Source organism: Antedon mediterranea, chromosome 6, assembly GCF_964355755.1.
Source record: "Antedon mediterranea chromosome 6, ecAntMedi1.1, whole genome shotgun sequence".
In the NCBI taxonomy this organism is placed as follows: Eukaryota; Metazoa; Echinodermata; class Crinoidea; order Comatulida; family Antedonidae; genus Antedon; species Antedon mediterranea.
Window position 1 is genome coordinate 8,608,545 of NC_092675.1, and position 20,267 is coordinate 8,628,811.

A 20,267-nucleotide genomic window follows, 5' to 3' on the forward strand; every position below is an offset into this window, starting at 1 on the left:
TATATCTTTTTGCTTAAATCATTATCTTCCGAAAATATCATCTTCATGTTTGGTTTTGATAATGTTGGCATACGAAATCATAAGTGTATTATACAGTGCATACTGTATACAGTATATTCTCTATATTAATGACACATAATTGGCACAACTCAGCACAATGCATATGAATCAGGTCATAGGATGGCATGCATCAATTTTTTGTGCTTGAATTTAAGATTTTCTTAACTTAATTGTCGTTAAAATTATCTTTATCACCTATAATTCATCAAACAAAGTGACAAATTAAATTCTAGTTTACATTGATATTTTAAGCATACACAGTAAGATAAAACAATGTGTACAGTAAATAAAACCATGGAGACCTCCATTATAAAACCAATATAGAATAGAAATTTATTTATTTGTGCTTACCAGTAATTTGTTTCTTTTTTATAGGATATGCTTGGAGGAAATATTAAGGTGGTGTTCACAGGAGCTGCCCCTTTAAGTTCAGAGGTCATGACATTTTTAAGATGTTCATTAGGATGTCATGTGATTGAAGGATACGGCCAGACAGAGTCTGGGGTTGCAGTTACATTTACTCTTCCAGGGGATCATTCAACAGGTTCCCATTTGAATATTATTATAAAAGCACTTGTTACTGTAGATTATAGCAGTACATACAACGATTCAGCATGAAGCAGTGCGTTAGCATTCGGATTTTACTTTGTCAAATCCTTCCTTATTCATTTGTCTACTGTATATTCGAGGCAACCATCTCATCCCAAGACCAAAAACTCTGTAATCTTTGATGTTACCAAGCTTCCTCTATTTTTATTACTCTTCCCTTACATTCAAAAGGCTAAACTCTTTCTTTCCTTTCAATCCTATTCCTTCAGATTTAAGGAAGTGCATTACTTTTATTGTTATTGTTATTGATTATATTATTTTATTCAATTCAATATACTGTATTAGTTCATTTAGTTTTAATATACCTTTCTATTAAAAAATTCTAGAAAATGTGTATATTTTTGTTTAGGTCATGTTGGTCCACCAATCTCATGTAATATGATCAAACTTGTTGATGTTCCTGATATGAATTACTATGCAGCAAACGATGAAGGAGAGGTATGGACTTTTATTTTGTTTATGAATGTGGTGGATGAAGGGAACATTTAGTAAGGTTGATGACAGGTGGAGGAGGGAAATAGGTTTTTTAAAAAAGGCGAAAAGACAGGTAGAGTAGCTTGTTTGAAAGCTTATGATTATGACGTGTGACTGTGGAGTTTAGTTTAAATTCATCGGTGACTACTTCTTTGCATGCAGCTAAAGTAAAATGAGTCACACAAAAGTGTGTAGTCACAGAGTCCCATGCATATGAAAAAGCAATGTTTTGTCTCTGCTCACGCTCATGATTTACAAAATGTTTTCAGTGTGGTGAAATAATTACGATATTGTTTCCTGATAACAAAAAAATCAGATTAAATATAGTTGTTTATTTGAACCATTGGGCCTAGAGGAATCTATGATAGCCTGCTACCTACTCACTAGCGGCCTAAAATACTCTAGAGTAGTTTAGTACACTACCTAGCTCAGGCCATTCTTAGCTCCTTCACCGCGTGCATCGTTCAGACCAACCCAGCTTACTAGCTAACTACCCTCCCCACCCTAGCTGTATCCATCCAATGTAGGGGGCCCCAGACTTTAAGTATTGAAGCCACATGTCGTCCTCCCCCCCCCCCACCCCTGTGGCGTAGCGAATTTTGATAAATGACACCCCCAGATGGTTGGAAATGGTACTCTCACGCACATAACATTCATGATAAATCGCACCTCGTACACGTGCATGTGTCAGTTTTTTTGTTTTTTTTAACAAAAGCAGCCCTGTCTATTTCCGTGCCTGCACTGCGCTGCCAAGAGGCCTAGCCTATTTCGTGTCTCATGTCTTGCAGCATCTGAAAATACATACATACAGTATTGTACATTATTATTTTTTTTTTATTCGCACTAGAAATCAGGGCTTTCCTGTTATGTTAAAATTAAATATATTATTTATTATCCCCAGTAAAAAAAAAAACCATGTTTTGGGGTTTTTCGGGGGTATCGATAAATCTCGCGTCATGTGAGGAAAACTCTTTCTCAGCAAGTTTGCTTCATTAATAATGAGGCACTGTGACAAAAGACTTTAACGGTGACGTCATTTTACCTTAGCTGTATGTTTTACATCTATGTTGAGAGGAATAAAGGGGGTAAAGGAATAAAGATGAAGGTTGGTTTTTAAAGAAAGAAAACTAGCATCACAACTTCACAATATATAATATATTAAATGAAAAAAAGTTTATTATGTAATAATATACAGTATCTATAGCAGAATACTACCAAGTTGCTTGTTTCTTTTAATCAGGTGTGCTATAAGGGTATAAACATCTTCAAAGGTTATCTTAATGATCCAGAGAAAACTAAAGAGGCTATAGATGAGGATGGCTGGCTCCACTCTGGTGACATTGGACAATGGCTTCCAGTGAGTGGCGTATAAAATATTTTTAAAAAGACCACATTTTAAACCGGTATTTTGCTGAGAAATGTCATACAGATGCCCTTTATCTCATGATTATTATTGGGATTATTTATTTTCTAGACGTAATGGCCTCAATATAAATATTAGAGTGATAGAAACATTTTTGTTGGATTCCCATAATTCCATAAAATAAATTGGCTGCGTCCAGTAAAACCCAAGATAATACATACTGCGGTGCATTTGTAGTATGAAAAGTGCAGCCTCAGTTGATGGTAGTGGAAATGTAAAGATTCTTTTTTTGGAACTAAACTAAATAAATTAATGATAATGTAATCCGTCATATACAATGCCATTGAAAACTTAATTTATGAATTTATACATTTACCGGTAATTTGAATACGTACAAAATTTGTATTTATTTGTATCTTTAATAGAATGGAACATTGAAAATAATTGACAGAAAGAAACATATTTATAAATTAGCTCAGGTTAGTATAAAAACAAAGAAATAGATAATAAAAGTACAATAGTGTCCAACATTTTCAAATTTAGCTACAACGGAACACAAATTTGACTACAACTGAACACAAATTTGACTACAATTGAACACAGATTTGACTACAACTGAACACAAATTTGGCTACAACGGAACACAAATTTGGCTACAATGGAACACATTTTTATTTAAAATTGAAAAAAAAATGTGTGTTCATTCGTATTTAAATTTGGTACCGGTACAACAGTTACAAACTACTCTACAGTCATTTAATGATCATACCTTGGATATGGATAAACTCTATGCACATATTATATTGTTTCAGGGAGAATATATAGCACCAGAAAAAGTAGAAAATATTTACTTGAGAAGTCCGCTAGTAGAACATGTGTGGGTACATGGAGACAGTTTGCAGGTAAGATAGTATTCAACATACAAAAACAGGATACACTGTGACTTATGGAATAATGCCATACTGTACCACTAATTGTTTTCTTTAAGTCATTTTCTGTAGGCTTTGTGATACCAGACAGGGAAACACTACCAAAGTTTGCTGCGGATAGGGGGATTAAAGGGGAATTTGATGACCTCACAAGAAATAAGGTAAAACATTAGACCTTTCACCCCTTGTACCTAAAGAGCCAACAATATCGGCATCGGCAAGGCCAACTCACTCCTAGTTATGGTGAAACAAGTCTTCTCTTCTCTAGATAAGGACTATAAACTGTAGGTGTACACAGTTTTCCTGTGTGCATTTTAAAGAACCCAGTTTATCATTTGAGACAAGTAAAGGGTTACCCTGTAAACTAGTTCACAAAATAGCTCCTGTATCAGGGGGATTACCACCTATCTGATAGGACAGTGATTAATTTATAGACATAATTTTAATTATAAACCTGATCATGATAGTATATCAACCTAGACGTGAACATTTAAATATTGCAAATGCATGCACATGCACAATCACACATTTTTTGTTGTTGCCTTCTTACAATGTTCCAATTCGCCCTTTTTTTATTACAGGAAGTGAAAAAATTGCTTCTAGAAAACATGCAAGATGTTGGGAAGGAAAATGGTTTAAAATCCTTTGAGCAGGTGTTGTATTATTACAATAGATTCAATTTACATTATGATTTCCTATAAACATTTAACAAACAAAATAACCTGAGAACCTTATAAGTTAATGTCTCATAATCCTCCTCTCATGTATGCTGTGTAGTTTTGAAATATTTACAATGCAGCTATTTGTTTTTATTGTTTTATTATGGTAGGTAAAGAAAATCCATGTGACACCAACACCATGGACTGTAGAAAATTCGTTGATGACGCCAACATTCAAGTTAAAACGTCCTGCATTCAGAACATATTTTAAAGATGAAATAACAGAGATGTATTTATAGTTTAACTTTGTCATGTCTGACATATACAATTATATTATAATTCCATATATGTTCACACAATACCAAAAGCCTCAGCCTCATGTTTACAGAATTTAGAATTCTTTCTTTTTGTGTTAAGAAAATCGATATATGGCCTGATGTGTAGTAGACTCAATTCAAGTGAAAATGTTTAATCTCAACAATTATAGGCAACATCTTATACTGTATAAGTCAAAGATGTTCTCCTGGTGGGATGCCATCCTGAGATGAGTAGTAGTAATTAGTATAGTATTGTTTATTTTTAATTCATTTATATGTAATTTTACTTTCTATGGACGAGAGATTCCGAAATAAAAGATTAAATGAATGAATATTCAGTGGCCCAAATAAGTACAATAGTGTAGGTGGGATAAAATTAAAGGATACGGTGTGGAAAAGTATACTTAAGGTTACTTATAATCCCAATTGTTTTGGAGATATAGCTGTTGCAACATCATTTTGACTAGTCCACAACATTGTTTCTTTCGTTTGTTTATTGATTTTCCCATTAATTAAAGTATAATAATTTGAGAGGGCTAATGTTTCACATTGAGTATGCAAGAGAATATAATTAGTTGTGTTGGAATTAATAAGTTTATTTGAGGTGAACCAGTCATTATATTTTACTAATTCATTATTGACTTTTGTGAATAAGATATTTAATTTAAATCAGAATGAGATTAAAGGAGAGCAGCAAAGGAGATGACTTGGAGGGCGTCACTTACTCTGTATAGATCATTTACATAAAAAATAAATCGGTCCATGAACAGAGCCTTGTGGCACTTCGCATGTCATCTCCTCCTCTGGTGCTACAGTTACCAAATGAAACATACCGAGTCATATTACTAAGTACCTACAAAACCAGTCTAAAGTTATACCTCTGATTCCATAATTATGTAATTGACTTGTATATTTTGTTATGTTTCTCCTACAGGAGGTGAATAAATTTGAATACATCAATCAAAGAATTTAAAATCAACAAACACAGATAACAGAAATTGTCCTTTTTTCAAAAGAAGTTATGTTATTCATAAGATCAAGGATTGCATGAGTAGTAGAATATAGAAAACCGTAATGATAAGTATAAAGTACATTATTAAAATTAAGAAAGGCATAAAGACACGATTGCATTAGTTTTTCAATGATTTTAACTTTTCCAATTTTAAAACATTTGGGAAACTACCTAAAGAAGAATGAATACAAAAAAATAAAAATGTTATACCATACCATTTTACTGTGTTTGTTCATGAATAAATAAATTAAAATAGTCATCTAAGTTCCTAATTTACATATTCAAATTGCAGCATGGTACTATTCAATAGCCAATGCGTTTAGATTTTCAACATCCAACTCATAAACATTCAGCTTGTTAATGTTATACAAATATAACATATCACAAGGGGTTTATCATCAATCGGTACATTTCTTGTGTCAGTACAGTACATCAGCTACAATTGTTTTTAAATTCTACAGATGATGATTTCAAGCAAACTTTGTACATATTTATACATTCCATGTCAGTTATTAGGATTTCTGCTCAATATTAGCAATATTAAAATTCAACTTGTCCATGAGGTCATTGACCTGAGATTGGAGTGCCTCTACAACATCTGCTGCAACAAATAAATGTGTCTCATCAAGATCAGCAACAATGAAGCGTTTCTTAAGAATTTCTTTTGCATCTAAATGTAGTAGAAATTGTTTCATAGTTGGGTCACTGTAATTAAAAAAATCAAATATAAAACACAAAGAAGCATCCTACCCTAAAGAAACAAAAATCGAAACATTGAAAATGTTTAAAAAGAAGATTGCATCATTCTCTTTTAAATGTTATGTTTTTTGAGATACAAATAAATGAAACTAATAATTTTACAGTATACTAGGCAAATTGCTACTCAGTGAAAATTACCTATTTTATAAAGCATATAAACTCATTTTGATGTTGCTATTTAAGCCATACAGGCTTAAACCTCACAGTATGCATTTAGGCTAGATATATAAGCTACTGTGAGGATACAGTCAAGTCGCCTTTTCGCAGAGTCTCCCTTTTTAACTTTAACATAATTTTTAATTCTTAATTCAATACCGTTTTTATATTTTTATAATAAGTTTTTTATTTAATAAATTATCATGCCAGCTAGACAAAGAAATAGTTAATAGTGCCTCCTACTAGCCTATATTTCAGTCTGGTATCTATGGAGCGCCGCTAGATACGCTGTTTTAATCTTATCCGTTTCGTTTGAACAGTCGTGTTTGTATAAACGTGCATTTAGAAAAACTACAAATAATTTTGAATAAAAAGTGATTTTACCTCAATCGGTATTATTATTATTTAGAGTAAAATTAAAATATGAATATGTTTATTTCCTATTATACATAATTTGTATTTTCGTTTATTTAATGTTAAAGCCCCATTCCCTACGTTTTTAAGATCACAAACTATATATAATGTAAAAATAATACTATATGGTCCTATTGCGATAACTTTTTTCGTCTTTAAACGGTTAAAAATATGAAAAATAAATCGATTCTAATAATTATAGCGGCCCGCTATAAATCCCAAAATGCATTGCGCGCGGATTGATATTTTTGTTTTTCACCTGTAATTCGCCCACTTTTCGATCGATCGTGAAGCCAAAACAAATGGAAGACTCCCAAATTTTCAGCGAAAATACCGGGTTTTCCCCAATTTGTATCAACGGAGTCTGGCAAAAATAGAAAGACAATTAATGCAGCAACTATACAACGTCAGGCTAGGTATATAGCTAGCGTACGATGTTCGTACGTTATGATGTTTACCAGCTAGGCCTACAAAACTAAGCCTAGCTAGGCTAGGCCTAAGACCGTCCACGAGAGGTCGATCGCCGCGAGCTACTTAGGTAGTGCATTGTTTCTCACTTTTTATCATAATTTACCATAAAACGTACATTTAAAACAAGGAATGACATGGTTTAATGTTTTTAAAGTGATATATATGTATTATTTTCCAAAAAACGTCCAAAATTGCAGGGAAGGGGTCTTTAACTAATTAAATAAGATTTTAAAATTAGTTACCAGAGCCTGCCTATTGCATATTTTGAAACCACAATTACGATGCCTTCAAGTGGATACCAGCTCATTTTCATTACCGTAGTAGTTTTAGGATAATATAATAATAAGTAGAGAATAATTATACCATACTGTTATAAATTAGCAGGGTTAAAGTTTTTTTTTTAACTAGACAAGAGGACCAAATAATGTTATCTTTTTCTGTTCACATTTTCTAGTGTACGTGCATTTGGCATTTTTGTGCGGATAAATGTTATTTTTGTATATGTTATGTTATGATTTGTATATAGGCCTACCGTATAAGATTGTTTGAAATTCCATTTTTTAGACAAAAAGCCTGCAAGGCTGTGGGGTCAAATCATGCGTAGAATTCGTGTTACATGTTTTAGCTGACCACACTACAGGATTCTCCTTTTATATAGAAAAAACATGCATTAATAGCGTGTGAAATAGACAACGCAATAATGACGTATGATTTGTCAATTTTTTTAATTAAATAATTCAGTGAAATGATCATAACAGTTTATAAATATAAGTGGAGTCTGTTAGGGATATTTTGGTTCACTTTTTTCCAAAAGCATCAAATTTGGTATACAGGTTGCCCACCCTATACAAATTAAATTTTTGATGGGCGCCAAGCAAAATGACCCCTTGGGTCACCTAATTTGCATAATTTTAAATGGCGGACACTTTCGCTTAAACAGTCTACAGTATATCTCTGAAACTACTGGTCATAGAGAGTTGATTTTTAGCTCAAAATGTTCAGAACATAAACATCCCTATTTACTCTAATGAAGTATTTTTGAAAAAAATGACCGGAAGTACCAGTTTTAACCTTTGACACATATTTTAAGGCATTGCCATATCTCAGTAAATAGTTGTCACAGACAGTTTATTTAAGTGTCAAATTGTTCAGAATATATATGTTACTATTTAGTTTAATGAAACATTTTATCCAAAAATGACCGGAAGTACTCAGTTTTGCCTTTGACGGTTACGGTTTAATTACCAACCTTGTTACGGTTAATATATTTTGATATCCATAAAACTACTTGTCATAGAGAGTTAATGTTGGTGTCAAAATGTTCAGAACATGAACATTTCTATTTACTATAATAAAGTTTTTTCTAAAATAATGACCAGAAATACCATATTTGACCTTTGACCTGTTTTTTCAGGCAAATTGCTATATCTCATTATTGGGTTGGCGTCGAAAGTTCATTTTGGTGTCAGATTGTTCAGAATATATATGTTACTAAAATGTTTAATAGAAGATTTTTCCAAAAAATGTCAGGAAGTACAGTTGAGCTGTTACATACATAAAATTATAAATTTGTTCAAGTTAACTGTATATTTATATTATTTTGCAATCCACTTTTGAGCACTTGTCGAAGATGGCTACTTGCATGTGCAATTGAACGAAGTATACTGAATGAAGTTGAATATAGTCCTATTTGTAGTGAGTCTAGAGTAACGCAAATGAGAGAAAATTGTATAGACAAAAAATACCCAATCAGATCTCATTCTCATCTAATCGAGTACTTAAATGAAGTCTTCTACACATTTAGCAATAATGTTTACTGATGAAATCTATTCAAGTTTTGTTTTGGAAAGTTAGTGTTTCCATCACTTGTGTTTGTTTGGTTGTTACATTCAGGGTAATTGTCCTATATTGCATTTCTTCGCTGAGTATCTTTCTTTAAAGGGCAGGGAACATTTTCGCCAGTGTAGCGTAGCAAAAAGCTATACAAAACAACCTTATTTCTACACATTTTGAAAATTGTGTAGCAAAAAATACAATACAAAACTATGTTTCTCGACTTAAAAATCAGTTTGATTAGCAATATTGCTAAACAAAATTTTTAAATGAAAATTTTCCCTGAAGGGCCTTCAAACTGGGGTATAACCTACTAATTAAAAGGATGGACATTTTCGGGATGCACAATATAAAAACTAGACTACTGTTGCCATATCACGAACCACAACTGAAAAATATATTTTTTCCACCAGACCTAAAGTAATCCTTGGTCCTTCAAACTTGGCACAATTCTCGAATTTTAATTTTTAAAAATTTGGCCATCATCTGGACACGATTTGGGTATTACAGTTTTGTTACTTATGACATTACGCCTTAGTATCATCTTTTTAATTATTGCCTTTTTACTTGATTTTTGGTTGATTAGTAAATGTTAAATTGTTGTTATATTGGAATTGGTAACAACTCTTGGCTTGTGTAACATAATGTATTGATGAGCTGTTTTAACCTCATGAACAGATTTACTTTTATTACTTTCATTTCTTTTATACATTTTCAAAGTATTGAATGATGTGTCCTTTCTCATATCGAGTATTTGGAAAATAATGGCTTATTCAAACTTCTTTAGCAATCCTTGAACAGTCTGGTTGGTTCAGTCACCATAAGCACATGTATGGTAATTGTAATATTTTCAGTGTTCTCGTAAAGACGAAATGCCCCATCATGTTCTGAGCTTGAGTATGATATTGTTTCTTAGAAATGAGGCTAAACCTTTTTGTTGATTTTTGCACAACATTTCCATTCATAAAATTTGCATTGTTCACATAGTCAAGGACATGCAATACAGAGTTCATTTTAAGTTTGAAAAAAGGGCAATATATGAAAAAGAGGATACTAGAGCGTAACATGTCATTAGTAACAAAACTGTTCCTATTCATCCAATCTCTTCTAGATGATTACTGTATATGGTCGATTTCTTTTTTTTTTTTAATTTGAAAATCTTTGAGAACCACCAAGCTGGACGGTCCTTGGATGACTTAGGTCTGGAGGACAGAAATCTTCGGTGTCTTTTCCCCATTCAGTGGTTGTTCGTGTTATGGCAACAAAGAGAAATGTAGCAACATGAAATTGTTATGCAACAGCAAACACAAGTGACGGAAACACTAACTTTCCAAAACTAAACTTTTACTGGATTTCATCAGTAGGCCTACACATTATTGCTAAATATGTGGAAGACTTCATTTAAGTACTCGATTAGATGAGATTGGGTATTTTTTGTATATACAATTTTCTCATTTCTCATTTACATTACTCTAGACTCACTACAAATAGGACAATCTATTCAACTTCATTCAGTATACTTTGTTCAATTGCACATGCAAGCAGCCATCTTCGACAAGTGCTCAAAAGTGGGTTGCAAAATAATATCATAAATATACAGTTAACTACAGTATACAATTAACTGAACAAATTTATAAATTTTATGTATTTAACAAGTCAATAACTATACTTCCTGATATTTTTTTGAAAAGTCTTCTATTAAGCAGAATAGAAACATATATTCTGAACAATCTGACACCAAAATTAACTTTCCACTCCAAACCAATAATGAGATATGGCAATTTGCCTGAAAAAACAGGTCAAAGGTAAAATATGGTATTTCTGGTCATTATTTGAGAAAAAACTTTATTATAGTAAATAGAAATGTTTATGTTCTGAACATTTTGACACCAAAATTAACTCTCTATGACAAGTAGTTTATGGATATCAAAATATATTAACCGTAACAAGGTTGGTAATTAAACCGTAACGGTCAAAGGCAAAACTGAGTACTTCCGGTCATTTTTGGATAAAATGTTTCATTAAATTAAATAGTAACATATATATTCTGAACAATTTGACACTTAAATAAACTGTCTGTGACAACTATTTACTGAGATATGGTAATGCCTTAAAATATGGGTCAAAGGTTAAAACTGGTACTTCCGGTCATTTTTTTCAAAAAAACTTCATTAGAGTAAATAGGAATGTTTATGTTCTGAACATTTTGGGCTAAAAATCAACTCTCTATGACCAGTATTTTTAGAGATATAGACTGTTTAAGCGAAAATGTCCGCCATTTTAAATTATGCAAATTAGGTGACCCAAGGGGTCATTTTGCTTGGCGCCCATCAAAAATTGAATTTGTATAGGGTGGGCCAAAGATACTATAGCGCCACAAAGTGGCGCAAGATAGGGAAGTCCTATCTCTTATACACTGCGCATGAGTGAAATTCCATGGGCAGCCATTCCGGCAAGCAAGTTACGCGATCACATACCCCGGAAGTGTATAATAAACCATTGAACCACCACATCCACGTGTGACGTGTTATTGTTTGTTCGGGAAGTTTTCTCGTGTTGTATTGGGTATGTAGTGGAAAGTTTTTAGAATATATATTTTTTTGTTAGTAAACATTAACAAAATTATTAAATTGTTGGATAAATTTAGTTCAGGTAGGCGTTTCTGCGCAATCCGATCTAGGGCCTAGATAGTAGTAGGCCTAGGCATATTTAATTGCCGAATGCTAGTAGGCCTAGTTTAGTTACTAATAAAAAAAAGTCTGGGAGGATGAATGATATTGATTGGCGGCTTGATAGATGGATCAAACAAGGCTTGGATGGATGGAAGATTAAGAAAAAAACTGAAGCTGTTCGGGAATTAGGAGTTTTTAATAAAAATGTACAAGACAATATGGCGTTTTATTAATAATAACATTAACAGAAATAATTAAATGTAATGAAATAAAAAATCGTTATAAAACAATAAAATCATAGCTTAGGTAGGTCTCCTAAAAACCAAAACACTGAGGATGTTATTGTTTGTTTTTTTTATTTAATAAATTTAAATTATAAATTTGATCCTCATATTTATTTTGTTCTTCATCTTTATTTGAAAAATATTTAGTTAATTAATGTAAACATTTTTGAATACTTACTAGTCCTATTATTGGCATTATTTCTGGATATTATATTTACAACTGAACAATCTAGGTTTTCACACATTTAAATTACAAATAGTATATTGACTTTTGTTTTGAATTTTAAAATGTATAGTATTTTAAAATACTATAATAAGTAATCAAATGATTATGTAACAGTTCGAAAAGTGACCAAATAATTTAATGATATATTTTTCCCTATTTCAGAAAGATATAGTCTGTCATCATACTGTATAATTACTATTGAGAAGATAGTTGATTGAGTGCACAGTGGTATTTTACACAAGAATTAAATACAAAGGCCAGAACTGATGGACAATTATATTTTAATAGTAATAATAGTTTATATTTTTGATTCTTGAAAAGGAGCAGTATCCTATGGGATTACAAATAAAATCACTATTTTCACACACCTCATACTTTAAAGTGAAAGGAAATAAACAGAATTCAGTTATTATCAGTACTGTTGTTTAGGCCTATTGGCTTCTTTTGTAATACAAGAAATCAAAATAATAGAATTTTCCTTGTATTTAAGAAGGCTAAAACCATACATTCGTAATTTATTTATTGAGTGTATTTAATTATTCCATATCATTTATTAATACTGTATAAACAACTTATATAAGTTAGATTTTTCAGTATTTTTATTGCATTTTAATCCTGTCTGTAATATTGAAAGTTGAGCTAATAAAAGTGGGTTGAAAAGAACAAATTATGATTATGAATGAATTTTTAAAATTAATATTTAATACTTTTACTTTTTTGAAATAAAAAAAATGTAACAATTGTTTTTGTATCAAGTAATGTATGTACAGTATACTACAGTTGTGGCAGATCGGAGTAAAATTCCCCTTGCAATGAAATAACTTTGTAGGCCTGAAGCACACAAAATAGAAAGAGAGGGTCCGAACAGGGGAAAGAACATCTCCCTGCCCCATTAATTTAAAAAAAAAAAAATTAAAAAGACAGTTTTGGACAATATATTTGGCAATTATTACAATTCATCTCCAAAAAAAGCTTCTCTCGCACATAAACTGTGCCATCATCCCAGCCTAGGCCAAACGCGGCCGACCTTGGGCGTGAAGTGCGTAGCATCACGCTGCGCCCCGCGACACTATTTATAACTATGCCTCAACCTACTGCCTACAAAATTCGTCCTCCATACAGTCAGTGTTTATTCTGTAGCCGTTTGAGGTTGGAGAGTGATATACGCATATGTAAGTGTAATATGAAATGGAGTAAATTTATATAATCGAAATTTATATAGCTGTTCTTTCATTTTGACGCGAAAGATAAAATAAAGTCGTACTGTTTATCGCGTAGATGTAAATCCTGTTTACATTGATTTGGTGGCGTGCCGCATTGCCTACTGGGTAATCCGCTTGCCGGAATGGCTGCCCATGGAATTATCATTTTTCGAGCGTCAGTTCCATATCTTGCGCCACTACGTGGCGCTATACGATCTTTGGGGTGGGCAACCTGTATACCAAATTTGGTGCTTTTGGAAGAAACTGAACCAAACACCCTTATTTCAGCCCTAACAGACTCCACTATTATTAAGGCGATTAAAAATGTATCGTATTTATTTAACAGCAAATAAGTCAGTGTTGTCGTTTGTATTGTAATTAATAAATGTTCAATTATATTGCACGTGTCCATCCCCCTTAATATCCACTTGTTTCATGGGAAAGTATCCACTAATAAATATAGAAGGTGTCCCCAAAGAAGAGCTACTACTGTCACCATGGATACTCTTTACAAAATACAGGTCTAGGCCTCTAGCTAGTCTATATAGGGCCAGGCTGCGGCCAGGCTAGGCTAGATAGGCTAGAATTGAAGTACATATGTTCAATATTTTGTATCACGAACGCGTGGTGGAAAGAACACATTTATGATTTAATTTATTTTATGGTGAACAATTATTTTATAAATGCAATTAATTTTTTTTTTTTTAAATGGGCCCGATCGTCTAGGCCTCTAGGCCTAGGCTCATTATATTGCATTGGCCCGAACGTCCACAAATTTGGGTCCGATCGCCCTTCTTGTTGGCCCAGATCGTCTGTCAATCGACGATTCGTCCCACACCAAACATTCCCGGATTCTTCTGGACCCCTCTAGCCAGGCCCAGCCTACCATAAATGATTTCATTCACTGTAGAAATGGATGTGTACTAACCATTCAACTAAAACTCCTTTAGTCACATTTACCATTTTGTTTTTGCACAGATAGATATCCACAGGCCTAGCCAAGCACGTCGTACGTCGTACACTATATAGTAGTCTGGGCGGGCGGGCTCCAACAGCGTTGCCAGCGATAAAATTTAAATTATGCCGTATCTTGTCTCAAAAAATGCCAGATTGGGAAAAATAATGCCAGATCCCCAAAATGTGGCCCTAAACAGCGCCACCAACGGTTGTATGTCTAATAAACGTTTGTAGATAACCCCAACTGACACAAAATAGGGCCTAAAATTGTATCCCTATGTCGTTCAAAAATTTATATTTTTAGTTAATTTTGTGAGTAATAACTAATAATTCTAAAAATATCTGGGGTGCGAAAATGGTAATTGCAAATGACACCAACACCAATCCACGCCCCCCCACCTCCCAAAAAAAAACCTGTTACAGCCATGGAAATTTAGAATTTTTGAGCTGAAATATGAGAGCTGCTCGATCTTTGCACTTAATTTCAAATATGAAAGGATCTTAGCCCACCATAATTATAAAATAGCAATTATAATTTAAAATAGGAAATAAAAATATATATTAAGTGTCTCCAGGACCTCAGCCCCACCATGGTTTATATAAGAAAATTTGGAAAAATGCTGATGGCCGGAAATGCCACTAAATTTAAAATATGAAATAAAAATATATTTATTAGTTTCTCCAGGATCTTAGCCCACCATAGTTCGAAAATGGCAATTATAATTGAAAATAGGAAATCAAAATATATATTAAGTGTCTCCAGGACCTCAGCCCGACCATGGTTGGGGCTGAGGTACGAAAATTTGGAACATAGAGCTGCTCGATGGCCGGAAATGGCACTTAATTTCAAATATGAAATAAAAATATATTTATTAGTACCCCAGGATCTTAGCCCACCACATAGTTCGAAAATGGCAATTATAATTTAAAATAGGAAATAAAAATGTATAAGTGTCTCCAGGACATCAGCTCCACCATGGCTGGTGCTGAGGTAAGAAAATTTGGAAAAATAGAGCTGCTCAATGGGCGGTAATGGCACTTAATTAGAAATAAAAATTACCTTGCCCACTATGGTCACTACTGGGGCTGAGAGGTGAAGAACATTTGGGAAAATAGGGTTGCTACGACGATGCAAATGGAATATAATTTGAAATATGGAAAACAAATTCTCTAGAAGAAATTCTTTTTAAAATTAGAGCTTCTAAGTTACCGGAAATTGCCATTTTAAGGGTTGGGGTAGGGATGCGGCCGCTTATAATTATGAACTGAAAAAACAAATCCCCTTTCATAATGTTTTCGTTCAATTGTCTCTACACCCATGGGGATCCAATAACCTGCATGAACTCTGAAATAGAGCAATAATTGGCCAATAGCAAGCCTCTTCGGATTTTTTGTACTGCCTATATCGCCGCACACACGGTAGTTTTCGAGCAGCCTTCCTATCCGAAGAGTCGATTAAGTCCGAAACGAAAGGATGGAAGGACTATTGTACGGAAAACCCGAACAGATCTGTTTTGTGTTACGATATGATATTGTATAAGGTGATAACATGTATTAAATTGCAAGATTTATAAACAAAATATTTTATTTTTGTTCTGTGGTATATTATTTTTTTGGTTCAAAAAACACAAAATTATGCCAGATTATGCTAAAAACGGCTAAATAATGCCGCGGCATTATGCCAGATGCCGTGGGCCTAATGCCAAAAAGCATAATAATGCCAGAAATGGCAACTATGCCTCCAGACGGAGTTTTGTAAAAATATAAATATTTTTGCACATATGGCGTTTCATACGTGTATTACTTGAGTTTGGATATTACTTGATTTGCGGATAAGCTAGCCTATCATATCAAGACGAGTTTTCATGTTCTTGGGAAAAAATCCCATCAAATGTTTACCAGACTACTAGGCATATAAAATAATTTCTAGCCTTCAGAAACTTTCATAAATGTACCCAAGTACACATTGTCTAAACGTAACATAGCGCATGCGCATCATCTTAGTTGTTGAGTCTTTGAAATTCTGAAATATGAATATTAAAACAGTGTACGAGTGAGTAGCCAATCGCATGCAGCTGAAACTAGTCAACCGGATAATCGTATGCACCAAGGATTCTTGGTGTCAAACCACGTGACTTGTGCGTGTTTCCCCAGACGGAGTATCCAAAATCAAGTAGTATACGTATGAAACTCCATATGTGCCAAAATATTTATCTTTTTACTAATATTAAGACAAAACTCCGTCTGGAACCCAGACTACCTTCGTCGATACAACGTCAATCTTTTACGTCGATACAACGTTATAATCGGGTTGAAACCTGACCATTTAAAGTCGATCTACCATCGTCGATACAACGTCAATACTACAACGTTGATACAACGTTGAAATAAGGTTGAAATCTGAAAATTTAAAGTCGATCTACCATCGTCGATACAACGTCACTATTTAACGTTAATACAACGTTGAAATATGGTTGAAGTCTGACAATTTAGGTCGATCTACCTTTGTTGATTCAACGTCACTATATAACGTAGTATCAACGTTGAAATAAGGTTGAAGCCTGACAATTTAAGGTCGATCTACCATCGTCGATACAACGTCACTATTTAACGTTAACGTTGAAGTCTGACAATTTAAGGTCGATCTACCTTTGTTGATTCAACGTCGATACAACGTCACGATATTAACGTTGATGCAACGTTGGGATCAGGTTGAAGTCCGACCATTTAATGTCGATCCACCATCGTCGAAACAACGTCACAATATTAACGTTGATGCAACGTTGGAATCAGGTTGAAGTCTGACCATTTAATATCGATCTACCATCGTCGAAACAACGTCGCTATTTAACGTTGATACAACGTTGAAATCAGGTTGAAGTTTGATAATTTAAGGTCGGTCTGCCATCGTTGAAACAACGTCACTATATTGACGTTGATATACCGTTGGAATTAGGTTGAAATCTGATAAGTTCTGGTCGATCTACCATCGTCGATATACGTCACTATATTAACGTTGATACAAGGTTGGAATTAGTTTGAAGTCTGACAATATTAAAGGCCGGTCTACCCGTCGTTGATACAACGTCACTATTTAACGTTGATACAACGACAGAATCCGTGGTCCGTTTTGCGTTATATTTGCGAACGCTTTCATTCGCCTCTTTACCGGATTCCGGTCTCACTAAAAAACTTAAAGGTCGATAAAACTCCAAATTAGGCCTAGGCCTATTCATTATTACATGCAATGAACGTATTAAAAATTACAGTACCGTAGTTCATTACATTACGTAAAAACATGATTCAAGGTGATTAATTTTCCCCAATCACGTAGTAGAAGCATGCCGTACGCGCCCACACGCGTGAAATGTTACATACATTTTCCCGCCGCATTTCGTCGTTCAAACGCTGCACAGCTTCGGATGAGAGCAGTAAATGTAGGCCTACGTCGACGATACCTTGATTATTTACAGCGTTTATTTTAGTCTGGGTTGCAGACGGAGTTTTGTCTTAATATTAGTAAAAAGATAAATATTTTGGCACATATGGCGTTTCATACGTTTACTACTGTATTTTCAGACAAAAATCGCGGTCGAAATAAAAACAAATAAATTTAAAAAAAGACAATACAGACTTGGAGCAAGTCTACGTTTATTTGTGCAAACTGTACGGTAAGTATTTAAATTGTGCAGGAGATGATGATTATATTTTGTAGGCAGCCTAGGCGGGTGTCACGAAACCTAAGACCACGAAAGCTAAGACCCCCTAAGACCTAAGGTCACGAAAGCTAAGACCCAAGACCTAAGATTACAAATATTTATCTTTCGCACCTGCCTTGTATTTTAACTCCCAACATTTATTCTGAATACCACACCTTAGAATTGGCACTTTCATGAAAAAGAATCACATAAAAAGTAACAAATACATTTTTAAATTGATGATTTTACAGACGTTTTTCTCGCACACAAAATGACTAGCCTACAGTACAGTAGGCCTACCCCATGGGCCATGTTCAATGTTTTTGTTTCTATGGAACGTCAAAAGAGCAAAAATTATATAGAGGGCTGAAAACTCTGTGGAGTCCATCTACAGTGTGGATGGAACAATGTAAAATTAAAATTGTAATGATAATAGTATAATCATGCAAGTACGAAGAAATAAATACTGGCAAATAAATTTTAATTTGAAAATCATGATAAGTTTTTTTGTTTCGTTTTCTTTCTGTTTTTATACTTGTACTATTATTGTTGCTCTTTTGGCGCTCCATAGAAACAAAAACATTGAGCATGGGGAGCTCGAGGAGTTACATTACAGTATACAAAGAAACACGTCTGTAAAATCATCAATTTAAAGGATTTATTTATTTGTTATTATGTGTTTCTCCTTCTGAAAGTACTTATAAGTCCTAATTTTAAAGTGTGGTATTCAGGATAAAGTTAGTGAATGAATTTGGAATCAAAATACAAGAAAGGCAGGTGCGTAGGAAAAACATCCTCTAAACCAACACATTGGAGTAAATATATACCAACAAACAACCCGTCAAGTTTGTTTGTTGTAAAGAAAAAATATACATTTACTCAACGGGCGAAAATAATGTGAGTTTATCTATGTTTTGCGGTAGTATTAAATTATATTTATGGTAATAAATGAAACCTACTGTTTTTAAAATTATGTATGGATAAACAAGTATTGTTTTTAAGCTGTAGTATATCTTAGAATTTGTAATCTTAGGTCTTGGGTCTTAGCTTTCGTGATCTTAGGTCTTAGGGGATCTTAGCTTTCGTGGTCTTAGGTTTCGTGACACCCGCCTATAGGAGGCCTATTGATTGTTTGTTTGTTGCCTATTATTATTAATAATATTATTAATTAGTTGGATAGGCCTAGGCCTAATAAATATTAATAATATACTTTGTCTTTAATACTGCTTATAGGCCTAGAATTAGAAATGGTGTATCAATTATCTTGGCATGGCGGCAATATCGCTTGTAGTCGTAAAGTTAAATAGGCCTAGTTTTCCTTTCACACTAGTAGGTCTACTACAGTACTTTATTATTGATAATTTTGTAGCCTGGATAGTGAAACAAATCTAAACATATAGCCTAGGCCTATATTAGGCCTATGTAGGCTAATTAAGAATATTATGTCATCATTTATTTTGTTTGAAGGATTATTTAATTTAATACCTAGGTAAAGTATCAGAAATTAATCGTTAGTCGTTTAATAAATATTTAAAGTCGTTTAATACAAGAAGTGCCTCACTGACACTGAATTCTAAAAAATGTTGGAGATCCAAAGCGGCCAGAATCTTTTGTACATGCCGCTATTGTGTAATGCTTCTTTGTACAGTGTTATTGTTTCCTTTATATTATCTTTTTAAGAACCTCAGTATAACTTTTTAAATTATACTAAACAAAGTTGAATTTACCTTTCAAGTATGTGTTTCTTCAACAGAAGTGGGTGTAAATACCAACGTCATGGTTTCAGCAGCTGCTAATTTCAATCCTAGAAAATGTTCCATAATAAATGAACAAAAGTATTAGGTTATAGGATATATGTGTTTATAGAGATTTTGACAGTGAATATAAGATTTATATATACTTGAACCGCAAGTAAACGAACGTCTACAACCATACAATGTTGAAAACACCGGTTCTCGTCCGAATACCGCAGTTAAACAACGTCGGGCCTCGTTAGTACTTGGATGGGAGACCGCCTGGGAATACGTGGTGTCGTAGACCTATGTTTAACTTTTTTTAAATTATACTAAACAAAGTTTATTTTACCTTTCAATTATGTTTTTATGACAGTAACTATAAGATCTTTCTCAGTTATAATCTTGAACCGCAAGTAACCGAACGTCTACAACCATA

General features: G+C 33.5%; 1 protein-coding gene and 2 non-coding genes across 3 annotated transcripts in view; all 3 read left to right on the plus strand.

Moving 5' to 3' along the window:
* The window catches only part of LOC140051989 (long-chain-fatty-acid--CoA ligase 5-like), a 28,495-nt gene extending 22,738 nt beyond the window's left edge, over positions 1-5,757 (plus strand). Inside the window, exons 14-21 of the mRNA XM_072097351.1 lie at positions 436-604; positions 1,019-1,107; positions 2,384-2,500; positions 2,932-2,985; positions 3,319-3,408; positions 3,495-3,596; positions 4,017-4,088; positions 4,265-5,757. Coding sequence (XP_071953452.1) covers positions 436-604; positions 1,019-1,107; positions 2,384-2,500; positions 2,932-2,985; positions 3,319-3,408; positions 3,495-3,596; positions 4,017-4,088; positions 4,265-4,393 — 822 coding nt within the window. The 3' untranslated portion in view covers positions 4,394-5,757. The remainder of the gene's footprint in view (positions 1-435; positions 605-1,018; positions 1,108-2,383; positions 2,501-2,931; positions 2,986-3,318; positions 3,409-3,494; positions 3,597-4,016; positions 4,089-4,264) is intronic.
* Positions 5,758-20,016: 14,259 nt separating this feature from the next.
* Positions 20,017-20,135, plus strand: LOC140053044 (5S ribosomal RNA). The gene has a single exon (XR_011845949.1). It is a non-coding gene; the product is annotated as a 5S ribosomal RNA (ribosomal RNA).
* A 119-nt stretch (positions 20,136-20,254) lies between these two features.
* LOC140053151 (5S ribosomal RNA) overlaps positions 20,255-20,267 on the plus strand; it is a 119-nt gene continuing 106 nt past the window's right edge. Inside the window, exon 1 of the ribosomal RNA XR_011846012.1 lies at positions 20,255-20,267. This exon is cut by the window's right edge and continues 106 nt beyond it. This is a non-coding gene — a ribosomal RNA (5S ribosomal RNA).